This window comes from Pseudorasbora parva, chromosome 19 (genome assembly GCF_024679245.1).
Source record: "Pseudorasbora parva isolate DD20220531a chromosome 19, ASM2467924v1, whole genome shotgun sequence".
NCBI classification, from domain to species: Eukaryota; Metazoa; Chordata; class Actinopteri; order Cypriniformes; family Gobionidae; genus Pseudorasbora; species Pseudorasbora parva.
This window is the reverse complement of record NC_090190.1, coordinates 43824306-43842703: the sequence shown is the minus strand read 5'-3', so window position 1 is coordinate 43842703 and position 18398 is coordinate 43824306. Positions and strand designations below refer to the sequence as shown.

The window sequence follows — 18398 nt, the reverse complement described above, 5'->3', positions numbered from 1 at the left end:
CAAACAATGGATGGATGTGGAAACTGGAAACAAAGCAAAGGTTCAGGTTAATGCAATCTTGGACACTTCACACACTCAACTGTTGCAGACGTTAAATAAAAAATAACCGTAAAGTGAAAACACTACACGGTTCAGCACATACAGTAGAGTATAGTGCATCATTTGGGACACAATTTGGCCTGTCGGCTTCAAAACAACCTGTCAGTCATCATCAGTGTGTGCGGGAACACGCCTGAGGACAGGTAAAACACACACCTGTCTCATCTTTATTGCCTTGCAAGATGGATGAGCAGTTTTCCCAGAAAACCTCTGCATGTTGGAGCTCCTTCCTTCCTCTCTCCTGATGAGTTTTTCTGGGAACCGCCGGCATGTCAGAGCAGCTCTGAGGAGCCACTCACCGATTAACCCGCCTCCAAACGACCAAATCTTATAACTAGATATATAAAGTAATAGATTAGCCTCCCGCGCATGCGCAGTGAACGCCGGCGGTCGCGCGCGGGGCACGAGCAGAGACGCACGGGCACGCGCAGCAGCAGCGGAGCGCCTTGATCACTCAGCAGGAGTAACTTTGAATCATGAGCGTGGGAAAACTGGTAAGATTGCGATGATAACACTTTCTCACTGCGGTAATAACGCGCGTCGACGCGAGTCGAGCCGAGACGCGACACAACGCAGAAGTGTCGCAGTTTTTATTAGATGAATTTTGGAATAAATCTTGGGTTTGTTCTATGTGGGTCGGTTTGCAGGTCAGATTTCGCAAGCTGGTGTGTAAATACAAACTATTGAACTGTCCAGTGTGTTCACATCTCCAGAACAGCACAATATAAATCATGCAAACGCCTGTTTTAATATAAATGAATTAGAACACTGCCCTTATTAATGTCTTTGTCTATCAGATTCTTCAGTAGGAGTTCATTCAGGTTATGTGAATATAATATGTGAAATTCCATTAGATAATATAAAGCTTTGTATTGTTATTGTTATTATTAAGATTAAACACGATTGTGTACAGTTAACGTTCCCAAAATGTGATTTCTGAATGTTCGAATGTTTTGAAACATTGTGAAAAATATTAACATTGTATCATTCTTCAAACGTTAAGAGAACGTTACATTGTATCATTCTTCAAACGTTAAGAGAACGTTACATTGTGTCATTCTTCAAACGTTAAGGGAACGTTACATTGTGTCATTCTTCAAACGTTAAGGGAACGTTACATTGTATCATTCTTCAAACGTTAAGAGAACGTTACATTGTGTCATTCTTCAAACGTTAAGAGAACGTTACATTGTATCATTCTTCAAACGTTATGAGAACGTTACATTGTATCATTCTTCAAACGTTATGAGAACGTTACATTGTATCATTCTTCAAACGTTAAGAGAACGTTACATTGTATCATTCTTCAAACGTTAAGAGAACGTTACATTGTGTCATTCTTCAAACGTTAAGAGAACGTTACATTGTATCATTCTTCAAACGTTATGAGAACGTTACATTGTATCATTCTTCAAACGTTATGAGAACGTTACATTGTATCATTCTTCGAACGTTAAGGGAACGTTACATTGTATCATTCTTCAAACGTTAAGGGAACGTTACATTGTATCATTCTTCAAACGTTAAGGGAACGTTACATTGTATCATTCTTCAAACGTTAAGGGAACGTTACATTGTATCATTCTTCAAACGTTAAGTGAACGTTACATTGTATCATTCTTCAAACGTTAAGGGAACGTTACATTGTATCATTCTTCAAACGTTATGAGAACGTTACATTGTATCATTCTTCAAACGTTAAGGGAACGTTACATTGTATCATTCTTCAAACGTTAAGAGAACGTTACATTGTATCATTCTTCAAACGTTAAGAGAACGTTACATTGTATCATTCTTCAAACGTTAAGGGAACGTTACATTGTGTCATTCTTCAAACGTTAAGAGAACGTTACATTGTATCATTCTTCAAACGTTAAGGGAACGTTACATTGTATCATTCTTCAAACGTTAAGGGAACGTTACATTGTATCATTCTTCAAACGTTAAGAGAACGTTACATTGTATCATTCTTCAAACGTTATGAGAATGTTTTGAGATCATTATTAAAGAGCAGATAACTTTGAACGAATGTTCTATTAACGTTCCAGAACACTCAGTAAGTGTTTGGAGTGTTTGATGATGTCATCTCACAGTCAGGTGGTTGTAGTGTCAGTGATGATCAGATGAGGAAGCAGCGCTCTTGTCCCGTCCCGTCCCGACACACACGTCACACTGTACCCACATTTCACCCAGTACACACACTTCACCCTGTACACACACTTCACCCAGTACACACACTTCACCCTGTACACACACTTCACCCAGTACACACACTTCACCCTGTACACACACTTCACCCTGTACACACACTTCACCCAGTACACACACTTCACCCACGCCGTCACATTTACCAGGATCTCTGCCAGTAAACCAGCTGTCCTCGTCCAGGGCCAGTAAACGGGTTGTTGGCGTGACATGGCATTGTCAATGTCACACAAGATATGAAGATATATATATATATAAATGAATATAAATAGTAGTGTCATCATGTAAAATGCAGTAAATGGGTAAACATTTAATAAGCTTTGTCTTTAGAATTAATGATATTTTTTTAGCTAAATCTCAAAATTGTCCTCAAGCATTAATACAATCAAATGACAAGCAAATCAAATGAAGATCTTTTTTTTTCATCCATAGATTTGTAAAAGTCTAGGAACTTTTTGTCAGTGGAAACCTTGTCCTCCGTTGGGATATCCTGATATTAAATCAGCAGTTCCAGTTTGAGTTTAATTAGTTGAAGGACCCGATTGAAGGTCATGTTACTGGAGCTCATGACGTGTGCACATGGGAAGATTTTGTCTCAGAATTGTTCAAATATTTAACTTCCGTTGTCCTTTGTTTCGACACCGCTTTATTCTTAATAGTTTCTGTCACACCATAGGATTTTAGATTTACATTTACTTTTTATTTCAGTAAAAATCTTCAAAAAACTGTGAAAGAATTGACAAAGTTAGTGACCCCTAATATTCTCAAACATCAGCCTTCAGTAATATGCATTTTTAGAAATGTTTTGCTGCTTATTTGTCAACTACATAAACCTTTATAAGGGCATCAGGAGGAGTTAAAAACAAAGCAAGCTCTAAAGTCAGCTACAACAATTATATGTATGTATATATATATATAAATATAAATACACTGTACAATATTTCCAAAGTGTTGTGCCGCCTCTACACACACATTGTTAACCCGTAGGGTTTAATCTGGAGTCGGCCCACCCTCTCTAACAGCTCCAGCTCTTCTGGGAAGGCTTTCCTCAAGGTTTAGGAGTGTGTTTATGGGGATTTTTGCCCATTCTTCTAGAAGCTCATTTGTGAGGTCAGGCACTGATGTTGGACGAGAAGGCCTGGCTCTCAGTCTCCGCTCTAATTCATCCCAAAGCTGTTCTATCGGGTTGAGCTCAGGACTCTGTGCAGGCCAGTCCAGTTCCTCCACACCAAACTCCTCATCCATGTCTTTATGGAGCGACGCTTTGTGCACCATGTAGCCATCAGAGGATGGGGACATGGTGGTCATAAAGGGATGGACATGGTCAGAAACAATGCTCAGGTAGGCCGTGGCATTTAAACGATGCCCAATTGGCACTAAGGGGCCTAAAGTGTGCCAAGAAAACATCCCCCACACCATTACACCACCACCACCAGCCTGCACAGTGGGAACAAGGCATGATGGATCCATGTTCTCATTCTGTTTACGCCAAATTCTGACTCTACCATCTGAATGTCTCAACAGAAATCGAGACTCATCAGACCAGGCAACATTTCTCCAGTCTTCAACTGTCCAATTTTGGAGAGCTCGTGCAAATTGTCGCCTCTTTTTCCTATTTGTAGTGGAGATGAGTGGTCCCCGGTGGGGTCTTCTGCTGGTGTAGCCCATCCGCCTCAAGGTTGTGTGTGTTGTGGCTTCACAAATGCTTTGCTGCATACCTCGGTTGTAACGAGTGGTTATTTCAGTCAAAGTTGCTCTTCTATCAGCTTGAATCAGTCGGCCCATTCTCCTCTGACCTCGAGCATCAACAAGGCATTTTCTCCCACAGGACTGCTGCAGACTGGATGCTCTTCCCTTTTCACACCATTCTCTGTAAACCCTAGAAATGGTTGTGTGTGTAAATCCCAGTAACTGAGCAGATTGTGAAATACTCAGACCGGCCCGTCTGGCACCAACAACCATGCCACGCTCAAAACGGCTTAAATCACCTTTCTTTCCCATTCTGACATTCAGTCTGGAGTTCAGGAGATTGTCTTGACCAGGACCACACCCCTAAATGCACTGAAGAACTGCCATGTGATTGGCTGATTAGATAATCGCATTAATGAGAAACTGAACAGGTGTTCCTAATAATCCTTTAGGTGAGTGTATATATATATATAATAGAAAAAAACGTATCCAATAAACCAGAAATGTTTGGAAGAGTCATGCCATAAATGTAATTGCAGTAGTAGTAAAATATGTGTTTCATATGTAATCATTTATAATATAGAATGAACAGTCAATCAATCTCTGTGGGAAAATACTTTTTGGGAAAAATTCTGTTAAATCATGAAGTTCATTACTGATGGAAAACTGAAACTGTTCAAATGGGTGAAAAAGATTGTACAGTGTAACTATATTCGGATGAATCTCATTAAACCTTGTCGCTGTTGGTTTGTTTGTGGATTATTACGCGCTTCGATTAAATCCCTATGGAAAAAATATTCCAGAATAAGCGCTTCATTCAGCTGTCCTTCATTAACTGTGACTGTATTTCTAATATAACATTTTGTGTGTGTGTGTGTGTGTGTGTGTGTGTGTGTCAGGTGGTGTGTGTGTTGGTGCTGGCCGTGTGCGAGGCGTACGTGTTCCAGGCTGGTCAGTCTTCAGGAGAAGTAGAGGACACCCCTCCACCAATCAGAGGTCAGGCCTTCGTTTGTATGTTCAGCATCACTCAGATGTGTGTGTGTGTGTGTGTGTGTGTCGCTTCAGTCTGACGAACTGCTGTGTGTGTGTGTGTGTGTGTGTGTGTGTGTGTGTGTGTGTGTGTGTGTGTGTGTGTGTGTGTGTGTGTGTGTGTGTGTGATGTCAGATTTCTCGGGGTCGTGTCAGGGTCGTTGTTTCGAGCTGAAGGAGGCGGAGCCACCCAGCTGCAGGTGTGATAATCTGTGTAAGACGTACCTGAGCTGCTGCTCCGACTTCGACCATCAGTGTCTCAAGACAGGTGAGAGCAAACACAGCACAACACACACCTGTCCACACTACAACTGGACACACAGGACAACACACACCTGTCAACACTACAACTGGACACACAGGACAACACACACCTGTCCACACTACAACTGGACACACAGGACAACACACATCTGTCCACACTACAACTGGACACACAGCACAACACACACCTGTCCACACTACAACTGGACACACAGGACAACACACACCTGTCCACACTACAACTGGACACACAGGACAACACACATCTGTCCACACTACAACTGGACACACAGCACAACACACACCTGTCCACACTACAACTGGACACACAGGACAACACACACCTGTCCACACTACACTGGACACACAGGACAACACACACCTGTCCACACTACAACTGGACACACAGGACAACACACACCTGTCCACACTACAACTGGACACACAGGACAACACACACCTGTCCACACTACAACTGGACACACAGCACAACACACACCTGTCCACACTACAACTGGACACACAGCACAACACACACCTGTCCACACTACACTGGACACACAGGACAACACACACCTGTCCACACTACAGCTGGACACACAGGACAACACACACCTGTCCACACTACAACTGGACACACAGCACAACACACACCTGTCCACACTACAACTGGACACACAGGACAACACACGCCTGTCCACACTACAACTGGACACACAGGACAACACACACCTGTCCACACTACAACTGGACACACAGCACAACACACACCTGTCCACACTACAACTGGACACACAGGACAACACACACCTGTCCACACTAGAACTGGACACACAGGACAACACACACCTGTCCACACTAGAACTGGACACACAGCACAACACACACCTGTCCACACTACAACTGGACACACAAAAGTCCACTGTGTTTTGTAATTCAGGATAAAGGAGACACAACTGAGGACTGAGAGCTGGACATGCTCAGACTGTTCAGCTGGTCAAGATTCCTAAAAATCCTTTCTTTGTGTTGGTCTAAAGTAATATTCTAATTTTCTGAGATGCTGAATTTGGGATTTTCCTCAGCTCTCAGTTATAATCATCAAAATTAAAAGAAATAAACATTTGAAATATATCAGTCTGTGTGTAATGAATGAATATAATATACAAGTTTCACTTTTTGAACAGAATTAGTGAAATAAATCAATGTTCTAATCATATGACCAGCAGCTGTATTTGAACATTTGAACTTTTAAACTTTTGAACTTTTAAACTTTTGAACTTTTAAACTTTTAAACTTTTGAACTTTTGAACTTTTGAACTTTTAAACATTTGAACTTTTAAACATTTGAACTTTTGAACTTTTAAACATTTGAACTTTTGAACTTTTGAACTTTTAAACATTTGAACTTTTAAACATTTGAACTTTTGAACTTTTAAACATTTGAACTTTTAAACATTTGAACTTTTAAACTTTTGAACTTTTAAACATTTGAACTTTTAAACATTTGAACTTTTGAACTTTTAAGCATTTGAACTTTTAAACTTTTGAACTTTTAAACATTTGAACTTTTAAACATTTGAACTTTTAAACTTTTGAACTTTTAAACATTTGAACTTTTAAACATTTGAACTTTTAAACTTTTGAACTTTTAAACTTTTAAACTTTTGAACTTTTAAACTTTTAAACTTTTGAAATTTTGAACTTTTGAACTTTTGAACTTTTAAACATTTGAACTTTTAAACTTTTGAACTTTTGAACTTTTAAACATTTGAACTTTTAAACTTTTGAACTTTTAAACTTTTAAACTTTTGAACTTTTAAACTTTTAAACTTTTGAAATTTTGAACTTTTGAACTTTTGAACTTTTAAACATTTGAACTTTTAAACTTTTGAACTTTTGAACTTTTAAACATTTGAACTTTTGAACTTTTAAACATTTGAACTTTTAAACTTTTAAACATTTGAACTTTTGAACTTTTAAACATTTGAACTTTTGAACATTTGAACTTTTGAACTTTTAAACATTTGAACTTTAATAATTGAATGTTGAATGATGAGGATTTAGCGGCGTATATATTTTTTGGTGAATCTCATACAAATGTTCTCTGGATGTGCGGCGTTTACATGCTTAGAACATTAGGTGTTCATTCTCTCTCTCTCTCTCTCTCTCTCTCTCTCTCTCTCTCTCTCTCTCTCTCTCTCTCTCTGTGTGTGTGTGTGTGTGTGTGTGTGTGTGTGTGTGTGTGTGTGTGTGTGTGTGTGTGTGTGTGTGTGTGTGTGTGTGTGTGTGTGTGTGTGTGTGTGTGTGTGTGTGTGTGTGTGTGTGTGTGTGTGTGTTCAGCGGGAGGGTTCGAGTGTTCTCAGCAGCGCTGTGGAGAGATCCGGAACGAGAATTACGCCTGTCAGTGTTCAGACGACTGTCTGCTGAGAGGAGACTGCTGTACTAACTACAGATCGCTGTGCACCGGTCAGACTCACACACACACACACACACACACACACACACACACACACACACACACAGCACATCAGACATTTTCAATACAATTTCACGTGTAATAACAGGATGTTGAATGTGTGTGTGTGTGTGTGTGTAGGCGAGAGCTCGTGGCTGGAGGGCGACTGTGAGGAGATTCAGAGCCCAGAATGCCCTGCAGGGTGAGTGACGGTGTTATCCTCTGTCGTGTGGAGTGTGTGTGTGTGTGTGTGTGTGTGTGTGTGTGTGTGTGTGTGTGTGTGTGTGTGTGTGTGTGTGTGTGTGTGTGTGTGTGTGTGTGTGTGTGTGTGTGTGTGTGTGTGTCTCATTCACACTGAGAGCTTTCAGACAGCAGTGTGATGGTCATCATGAATGTGCTCTCCCTCTGTGAGTAGAAGCGTCTGCTGAATGTGTAAATGTAATTGTGTCTTGCTGTTGAAGGTTCGTCCGTCCTCCTCTCATCATCTTGTCTCTCGACGGCTTCCGCGCCTCTTACATGAAGAAAGGAAAGAGCGTCTTACCCAACATCCACAAACTGAGTACAGCACCTCATCTCTGCACCACACAAACACACTTCCCACAATCCCTCACTGCAGACACACTCACACCAGCCCACAGGAAACACTTTAATAATGTTCTCAAAGCTTTAGCTCAAAAACATTATCCATGGAGCGTTTTTCCTGAAATGATACAATGTAACGTTCTCTTAACGTTTGAAGAATGACACAATGTAACGTTCTCTTAACGTTTGAAGAATGACACAATGTAACGTTCCCTTAACGTTTGAAGAATGATACAATGTAACGTTCCCTTAACGTTTGAAGAATGATACAATGTAACGTTCCCTTAACGTTTGAAGAATGACACAATGTAATGTTCTCTTAACGTTTGAAGAATGACACAATGTAACATTCTCTTAACGTTTGAAGAATGATACAATGTAACGTTCCCTTAACGTTTGAAGAATGATACAATGTAACGTTCTCTTAACGTTTGAAGAATGATACAATGTAACGTTCTCTTAACGTTTGAAGAATGACAATGTAACGTTCCCTTAACGTTTGAAGAATGACACAATGTAACATTCACACCTTCAGAAAATCATTTTAAAAACATCTTCCCTCGTTCTCCATCTTCCGTGTCGGAGGTTCATCAGCTGCTTTCTGTGTTTCTATCATAGCGTCGTGTGGAACTCACGCCCCTCGTATGAGACCCATGTACCCGTCCAAAACCTTCCCGAACCTCTACACGCTGGCCACGGTACTGCACACACACACACACACACACACACACACACACACACACACACTCAGGAAACATTCTGCATTTTTACTTTCTCATAAAAACTCCTCCTGTGTGATTTATAAGCCTTTTGTAAAGTGGGGCCATGGGTAATGTCCTCATATTTCACCCTCTCCTGTAATACCTGTGTCATACCCATGGCATTATACACATTTGTGTCCTCATATGTCACAATAACATGCCCACACACACACACACTTCATTTCTCTCAGATGTCAATGAACATTACTGCACTTATAGAGGAAGTCTGGCACATGTTTAGCTCCCAGCATGCTTTGCTTCGGACTGTAAAAGGAGTGTAATGATGATGGGGTGATGATATCTGAGATTGATATGTTATATTTGACACTGATTGAGATTTGTTGTTCCTCAGGGTTTGTATCCCGAGTCCCATGGCATCGTGTGCAACTCAATGTATGATCCCGTGTTCAAAGCTCACTTCAAACTGAGAGGACGAGAGAAGCTCAATCACCGCTGGTGGGGCGGGCAGCCCGTGAGTCATGACTCCGCCCACACACGGCTCTCAGCCAATCATAGCAGGAGAGCTTACATAAGAATGATATCATCTGCATATCTCCGGGGATCTGATCCTGGGAGTTTTACATCTGAACTCTAAATAAGTCATCATGCTCAGTTTGGGTTTGTTTGGAAAGCACATTTTATTTTATCCCTTCGTCTTCTCAGATTTGGATCACGGCAGAGAAACAGGGCGTGAAAGCCGGGACGTTCTTCTGGCCCTGGTGAGCTCATCTTAGTAATTATTGATTTCAGATCCTAATGTTCCACTGAGTGGCCAGAACTCGCAGCAGGGGTTCATTATAAATGAGGACTTCTTCTGCGTTTGGAGCAACGCTCAGAGTGTCACTGCAAGAGCCTCATGACACAACCAACACATGATTCAAACAAAGACCTTTCACACACACACACACACACTCGCTCACTCAGACAAACACACGCTCACACACTCGCTCACTTAGACACACACACACACATACACTCTCGTTTGCTTAGACACTCACAAACACATACATGTAATGGTTTTTATATTATACAAACTAAATTCTACCCCCCTACAATGTCCCAGCCCCTAAACCTACCCATCAAACACACACACACACACACACACACACACACACACTGCCCCTAAACCTACCCATCAAACACACACACACACACTGCCCCTAAACCTACCCATCAAACACACACACACACACACACACACACACACACACACACACACACACACACACTGCCCCTAAACCTACCCATCACAGGAAACATTCTGCATTTTTACTTTCTCATAAAAATTCCTCCTGTGTGATTTATAAGCCTTTTGAAAAGTGGGGGACCGCTGGCTGGTGATCTCAGGTTTTACTCTTCTTAATAAACAAGGGCACACACCCACACACACTCACACACACACACAGGTCATTCAGAGTGGCTCAGTGTGTCCTGATCTTCATGTTCTTTATTCAGTCGAGTCACACACGACCAGCCACTCGTGAACAAGAGCCCTCTGTGTGCTCAGACAAGACGTGTTAGTCAGTCATTCAGAAACCATCTCTCTCTCTCTCTCTCTCTCTCTCTCTCTCTCTCTCTCTCTCTCTCTCTCTCTCTCTCTCTCTCTCTCTCTCTCTCTCTCTCTCTCTCTCCCTCTCTGTAGGGTGATTCCTCTGGAGAGGAGGATTCTCACCATTCTGCAGTGGCTCCATCTCCCTGATGACCAGAGGTGTGTCACTTTACCTCTTACTGCAGAACACGTTCAGCTCTTCAGTTGCTAAGTGTGTGTGTGTGTGTGTGTGTGTGTGTGTGTGTGTGTGTGTGTGTGTGTGTGTGTGTGTGTGTGTGTGTGTGTGTGTGTGTGTGTGTGTGTGTGTGTGTGTGTGTGTGTGTGTTCTCCAGGCCGTATGTCTACGCTGTCCACTCAGAACAGCCGGATACTTACGGACATCTCCTGGGCCCGTTGAGCAATGAGGTGAAAACACACACACACACTTGAGTTCACTGAGCTCCTGAGAGCGACCCATTCTTTCACTAATGTGTGTAGAAGCGTCTGCGGGCCGAGAGCTGGAGTTATACACCTGTGGCCATGAAGGGATTCAACAACATAATACTTTTAAAGATTGGAACGGTTATGAATCAGTGAATCGATCAATGATTCGGATTGCGTGTCAAACTGCTGAAATCACGAGACATTGGTGATTTGAATCATTGATCGATTCACTGATTCATACTAATAATTAATTACATTTATATAGCGATTTTCTAGGCTCTCAAAGCGCTTCATGGCCGTTTGACTCTTTATTTCCCGGAAGAGAAGCCAATGCTGAATAAAGTCGTAGTTTTTGTTATTTTTGGACCCAAATGTATTTTGGATGCTTCAAGAGACTCTAATTAACCCACTGATGTCTCATATGGACTACTGTGATGATGTTTTTATTCCCTTTCTGGACATGGACAGTATAGTGTGCATACACTTGCATACGCTCTCAGACTAAATATAAAATATCTTAAACTGTGTGTGAAGATGAACGGAGGTCTTACAGGTGTGGAGCGACATTAGTGAGACGACATTTCATTTCTGGGTGAACTAAACCTTTAAGATAGTCAAATGACTCGTTCCTGAATGAATCAGTCGTTTAAACGAATTCGGTTGAATCTCAATGACTCACTCATTAATGGTGACTTGCTGCCGCCTACTGGAGGTTTTAATTTTACATTTAAACAATCTCTACATGTTTTAACTTTTTTTTAAATATCAGTATTTAAAGTTATGTTTAAACATCAAACGGCAGTGGCTCAGTGGTTCATGTAGGTTGGCTACAAACCGGAAGGTTGGTGGTTTCGATCCCCGGTTCCACCTGACCAAGTGTCGAGGTGTCCATGAGCAAGACACCTAACCCCAGCTGCTCCCGACGAGCTGGATGAGCCTTGCATGGCTGACACCGCCGTCGGTGTGTGAATGGGTGAATGTGAGGCAAGATGTAAAGCGCTTTGGATGGCCATAGGTCTGTTAAAAGCGCTATATATAAGTTCAAAATGTGTGTCACGTCACATGTCAGTCCAAAAAATGCTCATAAAAGGAAAAAATACATTTAAACTTTTGGAAAAGATTAGTTCTGTCACTGCTGTGAAGTGGCCATCACAAAGAATATGAAGAATATCAAAAAAATTGTCTAATTATCGTTATTGAGAAAATCTTTATAATTTTTTTTACCAAATAATTGTTTGGTAATGTCGCAAACCCTTAGTGGCCATGAAGGGATTGAACACTTGAACTCAGGGATCTGGAGGGGCGGTACAACACTTTTGGCGATATATTTTATGCTGACTGTGTGTGTGTGTGTGTGTTGGGACAGCTGGATAACACGCTCAGGAAGATCGATAACATCATCGGTCAGCTGATGAACGGGCTGAAGCAGATGAACCTCCATCGCTGTGTGAACGTCATGCTGGTGGGTGATCACGGTACGGAAATAAAGTTTTATATAATAAACGCTTCCGATTCTGAAGACGTGACTCAGATCTGATGCTCCATGTGTCTGTGTTCAGGGATGGAGGAGTCTCACTGTGAACGAACAGAGTATTTGGGCTCTTATGGACTCGATGTTGATGCCATCACATTAATCCCAGGATCCTCCGGGAGAATCGGCCCCAAAACCGCCAACACACCCTGTGAGTTCACGCCATTCAACTAGTCATAAAACCTACAGACTAAAGGCCCTTTCACACCGGACGCGTAACGGAAAAGCAGGGTTGCCAACTTTTAATTTCAGGTTGGAGTGAGGTTTGTTTTTCTTGGCTGGGGGTGGGTGTTTGGGGGAAAGGCGTGATGCATTCGATCTTGATTCAGTATCAATTTATATGTAGTATATACTACTGTACATAATAAGGAAAACGTCTCGGGTTATGACTATAGCCCTTGTTCCCTGAGAGGGAACTCGCACTGCGTCGTCGAGTGAAGACACTGGGGAACGCCCCCAGCGTGAGGCGTCTGAAGCATGAATGGAATCTGTCACCAATCTGATTGGTGCTGCGTCATGGCGTAGTATGTGACGGCATATGCGGAAGCTATAAGAGGACGCCGGCACATAGTAAAGATAGCTTTGCGATGAAACGGGCACTCTACGTGAGAAGGTGTGGCGACGAGACGCAGTGTCTCGTTCCCTCTCAGGGAACAAGGGTTATAGTCATAACCCGAAACGTTCCCTTTATCAAGGGAACTCGCACTGCGTCGTTGAGTGAAGACACTCTGGGGAACGGATACCCACTATGCCACACCACATCACGCCTGTCCTAGTGTGAAGCTGGCCCCCCCAGGCACACTTAGGACGCAAGCACATTGGTACCTGATTGTCACCGGGAGATCCTGCTTGTAAAATCTAATAAAGGTGTGAGGGTTGGCCCAACCCGCCACCTCGCAAATCTCAATAAGCAAAGCTCCAGAAAGGAGGGCCATGGAGGAGGCCAAGCCCCTCATAGAGTGAGCCCTCACGGCCATGGGTGAAGGAAAATTGCGCACCTGATAAGCCGCAGCTATAACCTGGACGATCCAATTACTAATTGTCTGTTTTGCAGCAGGCAGCCCTTTCTTGGGTGAGCCAAAGCACACGGCAGCTGGTCCGATCTCCTCCACTGTGCAGACCTCTCCTGATAAATCCTCATTGCCCTAACCGGGCAGAGCAGGTGAAGTCTAGCTTCCTCGGCCGTCACGTGAGGCGGAGGATGAACCGCTTGAAGAAACAGTAACCTCATCCCTACAGATGGAACCTTGGGCACATAGCCCGGCCTGGGGTGTAAGATGACCTTCACCCCGCCCAGAGCAAACTCCAGGCAAGTTGGCGTTACCGCCAAGACCTGGAGGTCTCCCACTCTCCTCAGAGAAGTGATGGTGAGGAAAGAGGCCACCTTAAGGGTCAGGTTTCTCGCCTCAGCCGACTCCAATGCCTCAAAGGGGGCCTCAGCCAACCCTTCAAGAACCACTGCCAGATCCCAGGCTGGGACTCTGGAATGAGCCGCAGGCCTGAACCTCCAAAGCCACGGAGGAACCGTACAACCAAGGCGAGTGGAAAGCCCCTATGGCAGCCATGTACACCGTCAGAGTGGATGGGGTTTGGCCGGCGGAGAAACGCCTGTACAGTCTCCTCATAGAGGGAGACCTAGAGCTGAGAATGGTCTCAACGACACTGGCTGACAGACCATCCTCCAGGTACTGAGCCCCCTCAAGGGCCAGACCCAGAGGTCCCACAGCTCGGGCATGGGGTGAAATATTGTGCCGCCTGCCTGAGACAGCAGATCCCTCCTCAGAGGGACCTGCCATGGAAGGCCGTCTAGGAGTGCCACGATGTTGGAGAACCAAACCCGGGTCGACCACCGGGGTGCTACTAAGAGAAGGCTGATGCCCTCCCGGTGGACCCGCTCTAGAACTCCCGGGAGCAGAGCGATCGGGGGGAATGCGCACAGACATATCTTCGACCACGTCTGCATCATGGCATCCAGCCCAAGCGGAGCCGGATGCCTGAGAGAGAACCACAGTGGAAAGTGAGTCGTCTCTCGCTCTAACAAATCCTCTTCCACTGGGCCAAACCTCTCGCACATGGCCTCCATCACCTCGGGGTGGAGTCGCCACTCCCCGGGCCTCAGCCCCTGCCTCGACAGGACGTCTGCTCCCTTGTTTTGGTCCCCTGAGACGTACATCGCTCTGAGAGACGACAGTTTCCCCTGGGACCACAGGAGGATCTGGTGAGCCAACTTGCATAGTGGGCGCAACCTCAGACCCCCCTGATGATTCAGATACGATACCACGGACATATTGTCAGCCCGTATCAGGACATGGTGGTCGTGGAGGTCCAGGAGAAAGCTCCTCAGAGCTTTGTAAACCGCCAACATTTCTAGGCAATAGATGTGCCAAGAAAAATACTGGGGGCCCCCACCGACCTCTCGCAAACCGGCCTTCCTTGACCACACCCCAACCAGTGAGGGAGGCGTCTGTTGAAAGGCTCTTCCTGCAACATGACGCTCCCAACACTGGCCCTTGGGACAGGAACCAAGGATCTTACCATATGACGAGGGAACAAAGCCTCTGCGCTTTATCTTGATCATACGAAAAGGACCTTTTAAGTTATTGCTGTCTGTAAACTCAGCAACTGAGAAACGCCACACCTGCCAAAGGCTAGTGTTGAGAGAATAGCATAAGAATGGACATTTCGTCTCCTTTGTGTCCTTGTGTGATTGGTTGAAGCCGTTTTTTGTCACCGCTAGAGTAAAAAATAAATGTCGTTTTTTTCGCCACAGCACATTCGCATTCGGTGTGGAAGCACTCATTACACACACAGCTGATCACAAAATAAAACTATTGCACAAATCATTTGCACGTCAAAATCGCGTCCAGTGTGAAAGTGCCTTAACCCTAGTGTTTTAAGACTGTATTTATTCTCTTGTGGACTATTTAAGTGGACCTTTTGAGAATGTTTTTCTGAATCTGTAGAGACATTTTTAGCTCCAGGGGCCTATTGCACAAAACCAGGATAAGGGATTTAACTGGGATATCTTGGTGATCTTGAATGCAATGTTCTACAGATTTAGAAAACATTTTCAAAAGCTCCACTTAAACCGTATATTTAATCTGGGAATATTCCTCACAAGCACGGCTAATGCAGTGCACTTTTTACATTTGTCATTCATTATGAATTCATTGTCATGATGTTTATAGTTCTCCAACCCTTCCCTGGCGGGTTTTATTGACGTATTTCTTCATGTTTCAGACAATCCGAAGGAGATTGTAGCTAATTTAACGGTAAGTATGTAAATCACACAAACCCCTGTTGTGTTTGTCCATGGTGCGTCACGTGACCTTTGACCCTTTCTGTTTCAGTGTAAGATGCCCAATCAGCACTTCAAGCCGTACCTGAAGCAGCACCTGCCCAAACGCCTGCACTACGCCAACAACAGACGCATCGAGGACGTCCATCTGCTCATGGAGAGGAAGTGGCACGTGGCCATGTGAGTGTGTGTGTGTGTGTGTGTGTGTGTGTGTGTGTGTGTGTGTGTGTGTGTGTGTGTGTGTGTGTGTGAGTGTACTTCTTTATCTTACATTGTGGGGACCAAATGTCCCCACAATGTAAATGGATTTATAGACATACTAAATGATGTTTTTTGAAAAGGTAGAAAGACTAAGTGCGTGTACATGGCATCTGTAAACACGTGTCAGTAGCGATCCTTTAGACAGGACAGAGTGTGTGTGTGTGTGTGTGTGTGTGTGTGTGTGTGTGTGTGTGTGTGTGTGTGTGTGTGTGTGTGTGTGCATGGCATCTGTAAACACGTGTCAGTAGCAATGCTCTAGTCATCATTCAACAAATACAGTTCTTCAGAAAAAGCAGACATTAGGGGGAAGTGTGTGAAGCTGAACTCATGATGTTCTGATGTGTGTGTATGCTCTCTCGTGTGTGTGTGTGTGTGTGTGTGTGTGTGTGTGTGTGTGTGTGTGTGTGTGTGTGTGTGTGTGTGTGTGTGTGTGTGTGTGTTTGAGAGCAGAACTCCTGCTACCTGCGGCTACTATGGAGATCATGGGTTTGACAACAAGATCAGCAGCATGCAGGTCAGTCCATCCATCCATCCATCCATCCATCCATCCATCCATCCATCCATCCATCCATCCATCCATCCATCCATCCATCCTTGAATCTTTCTGTTGTGTTTTTCTGGTAGACGATCTTCATGGGATTTGGGCCGAGCTTCAATTTCAAGACACAAGTGCCCGTTTTTGAGAACATTGAACTGTATAACGTCATGTGTGGTGAGAAAACCCAGACGTGTGTCTCGAGAGTTTTAGATCATGAGAGAATTATGACAGATTCATGCAGCGTGTGTGTGTGTGTGTGTGTGTGTGTGTGTGTGTGTGTGTGTGTGTGTGTGTGTGTGTGTGTGTGTGTGTGTGTGTGTGTGTGTGTAGATCTGCTGGGTCTGACTCCGGCCCCTAATAACGGGACACATGGCAGTCTGAATGACATGTTGAGAAACCCTCCATATACCCCCACTCAGCCAGAGGAAGTGACATCACCGATGCCTTTAACCCCGCGCTCTGAAGGGACACATGACCTGAGCTGCAACTGTGATGATGAGGTCAGTGACACACACACACACACACACGTGTTCTCTACAGGTCAGTGTATTGAGTCTGTTCTCGTTCACAGAACAACATTGAAGAAAGTTTGCAGACGTTTCCTCCTGCGGCCGATGGACCATCGAACAGTTAAGATCTGTTTCAGTTTCACATCCTTAATAACAGGTCGTGATGATGGGATGGAGGGACAGGAATAATACAATAAAATAAAAATAATGACATTTATTTTGTTCAAATGTATTATTACTATTATTATCAGTGAGGAAAATAAGTATTTGAACACTCTGCTATTTAGGAAGTTCTCCTACTTAGAAATCATGGAGGGTCTGAAATGGTCATCATAGGAGCATTTCCACTGTGTGAGACATAATCAAAAAAAAATCCAGAAATCACAATGTATTATTTTCTAACTATGTATTTGCATGATACAGCTGCAAATAAGTATTAAAACACCTGAGAAAATCAGTGTTAATATTTGGTCCAGTAGCCTTTGTTTGAGCTCAAGCGTTTGCTGTAGTTCTTCAGCAGGTTTGCACTGCAGGAGGGATTCTGGCCCACTCCTCCACACAGATCTTCTCTAGATCCGTCAGGTTTCTGGCCTGTCGCTGAGAAACACGGAGTTTGAGCTCCTCCAAAGATCCTCTATGAGGGTTTAGGTCTGGAGACTGGCTAGGCCACGGCAGAACCTTGATATGCTTCTGACAGAGCCACTCCTTGGTTATCCTGGCTGTGCTTCGGGTAGTGTCATGTTGGAAGACCCAGCCTCGACCCATCTTCAATGCTCTAATTGAGGGAAGGAGGTTGTTCCCCAAAATCTTGCAATACATGGACCCGGTCATCCTCTCCTTAATACAGTGCAGTCGCCCTGTCCCATGTGCAGAAAAACACCCCCACAGCATGATGCTGCCGCCCCCATGCTTCACAGTAGGGATGGTGTTCTTGGGATGGTACTCATTATTCTTCTTCCTCCAAACACGTTTAGTGGAATTATGACCAAAAAGGTCTATTTTGGTCTCATCTGACCACATGACTTTCTCCCATGACTCCTCTGGATCATCCAAATGGTCATTGGCAAACTTAAGACGGGCCTGGACATGTGCTGGTTTAAGCAGGGGAACCTTCCGCATGATTTCAAACCATGATGTCTTAGTGTATTACCAACAGTAACTTTGGAAACGGTGGTCCCAGCTCTTCTCAGGTCATTGGCCAGCTC

At 43.8% G+C, this 18398-nt stretch overlaps 1 protein-coding gene across 1 annotated transcript in view; it reads left to right on the top strand.

The window, feature by feature from the left end:
- The first annotated feature begins 448 nt into the window (after positions 1-448).
- The window catches only part of enpp2l (ectonucleotide pyrophosphatase/phosphodiesterase 2-like), a 34195-nt gene continuing 16245 nt past the window's right edge, over positions 449-18398 (top strand). Inside the window, exons 1-19 of the mRNA XM_067424840.1 lie at positions 449-593; positions 4893-4989; positions 5159-5290; positions 7627-7752; positions 7883-7943; positions 8203-8300; positions 8942-9021; positions 9437-9556; positions 9748-9803; positions 10727-10792; positions 10966-11038; positions 12423-12531; positions 12616-12738; positions 15828-15859; positions 15938-16065; positions 16597-16660; positions 16771-16858; positions 17015-17184; positions 17256-17313. Coding sequence (XP_067280941.1) covers positions 576-593; positions 4893-4989; positions 5159-5290; positions 7627-7752; positions 7883-7943; positions 8203-8300; positions 8942-9021; positions 9437-9556; positions 9748-9803; positions 10727-10792; positions 10966-11038; positions 12423-12531; positions 12616-12738; positions 15828-15859; positions 15938-16065; positions 16597-16660; positions 16771-16858; positions 17015-17184; positions 17256-17313 — 1699 coding nt within the window. The 5' untranslated portion in view covers positions 449-575. The remainder of the gene's footprint in view (positions 594-4892; positions 4990-5158; positions 5291-7626; positions 7753-7882; positions 7944-8202; positions 8301-8941; positions 9022-9436; positions 9557-9747; positions 9804-10726; positions 10793-10965; positions 11039-12422; positions 12532-12615; positions 12739-15827; positions 15860-15937; positions 16066-16596; positions 16661-16770; positions 16859-17014; positions 17185-17255; positions 17314-18398) is intronic.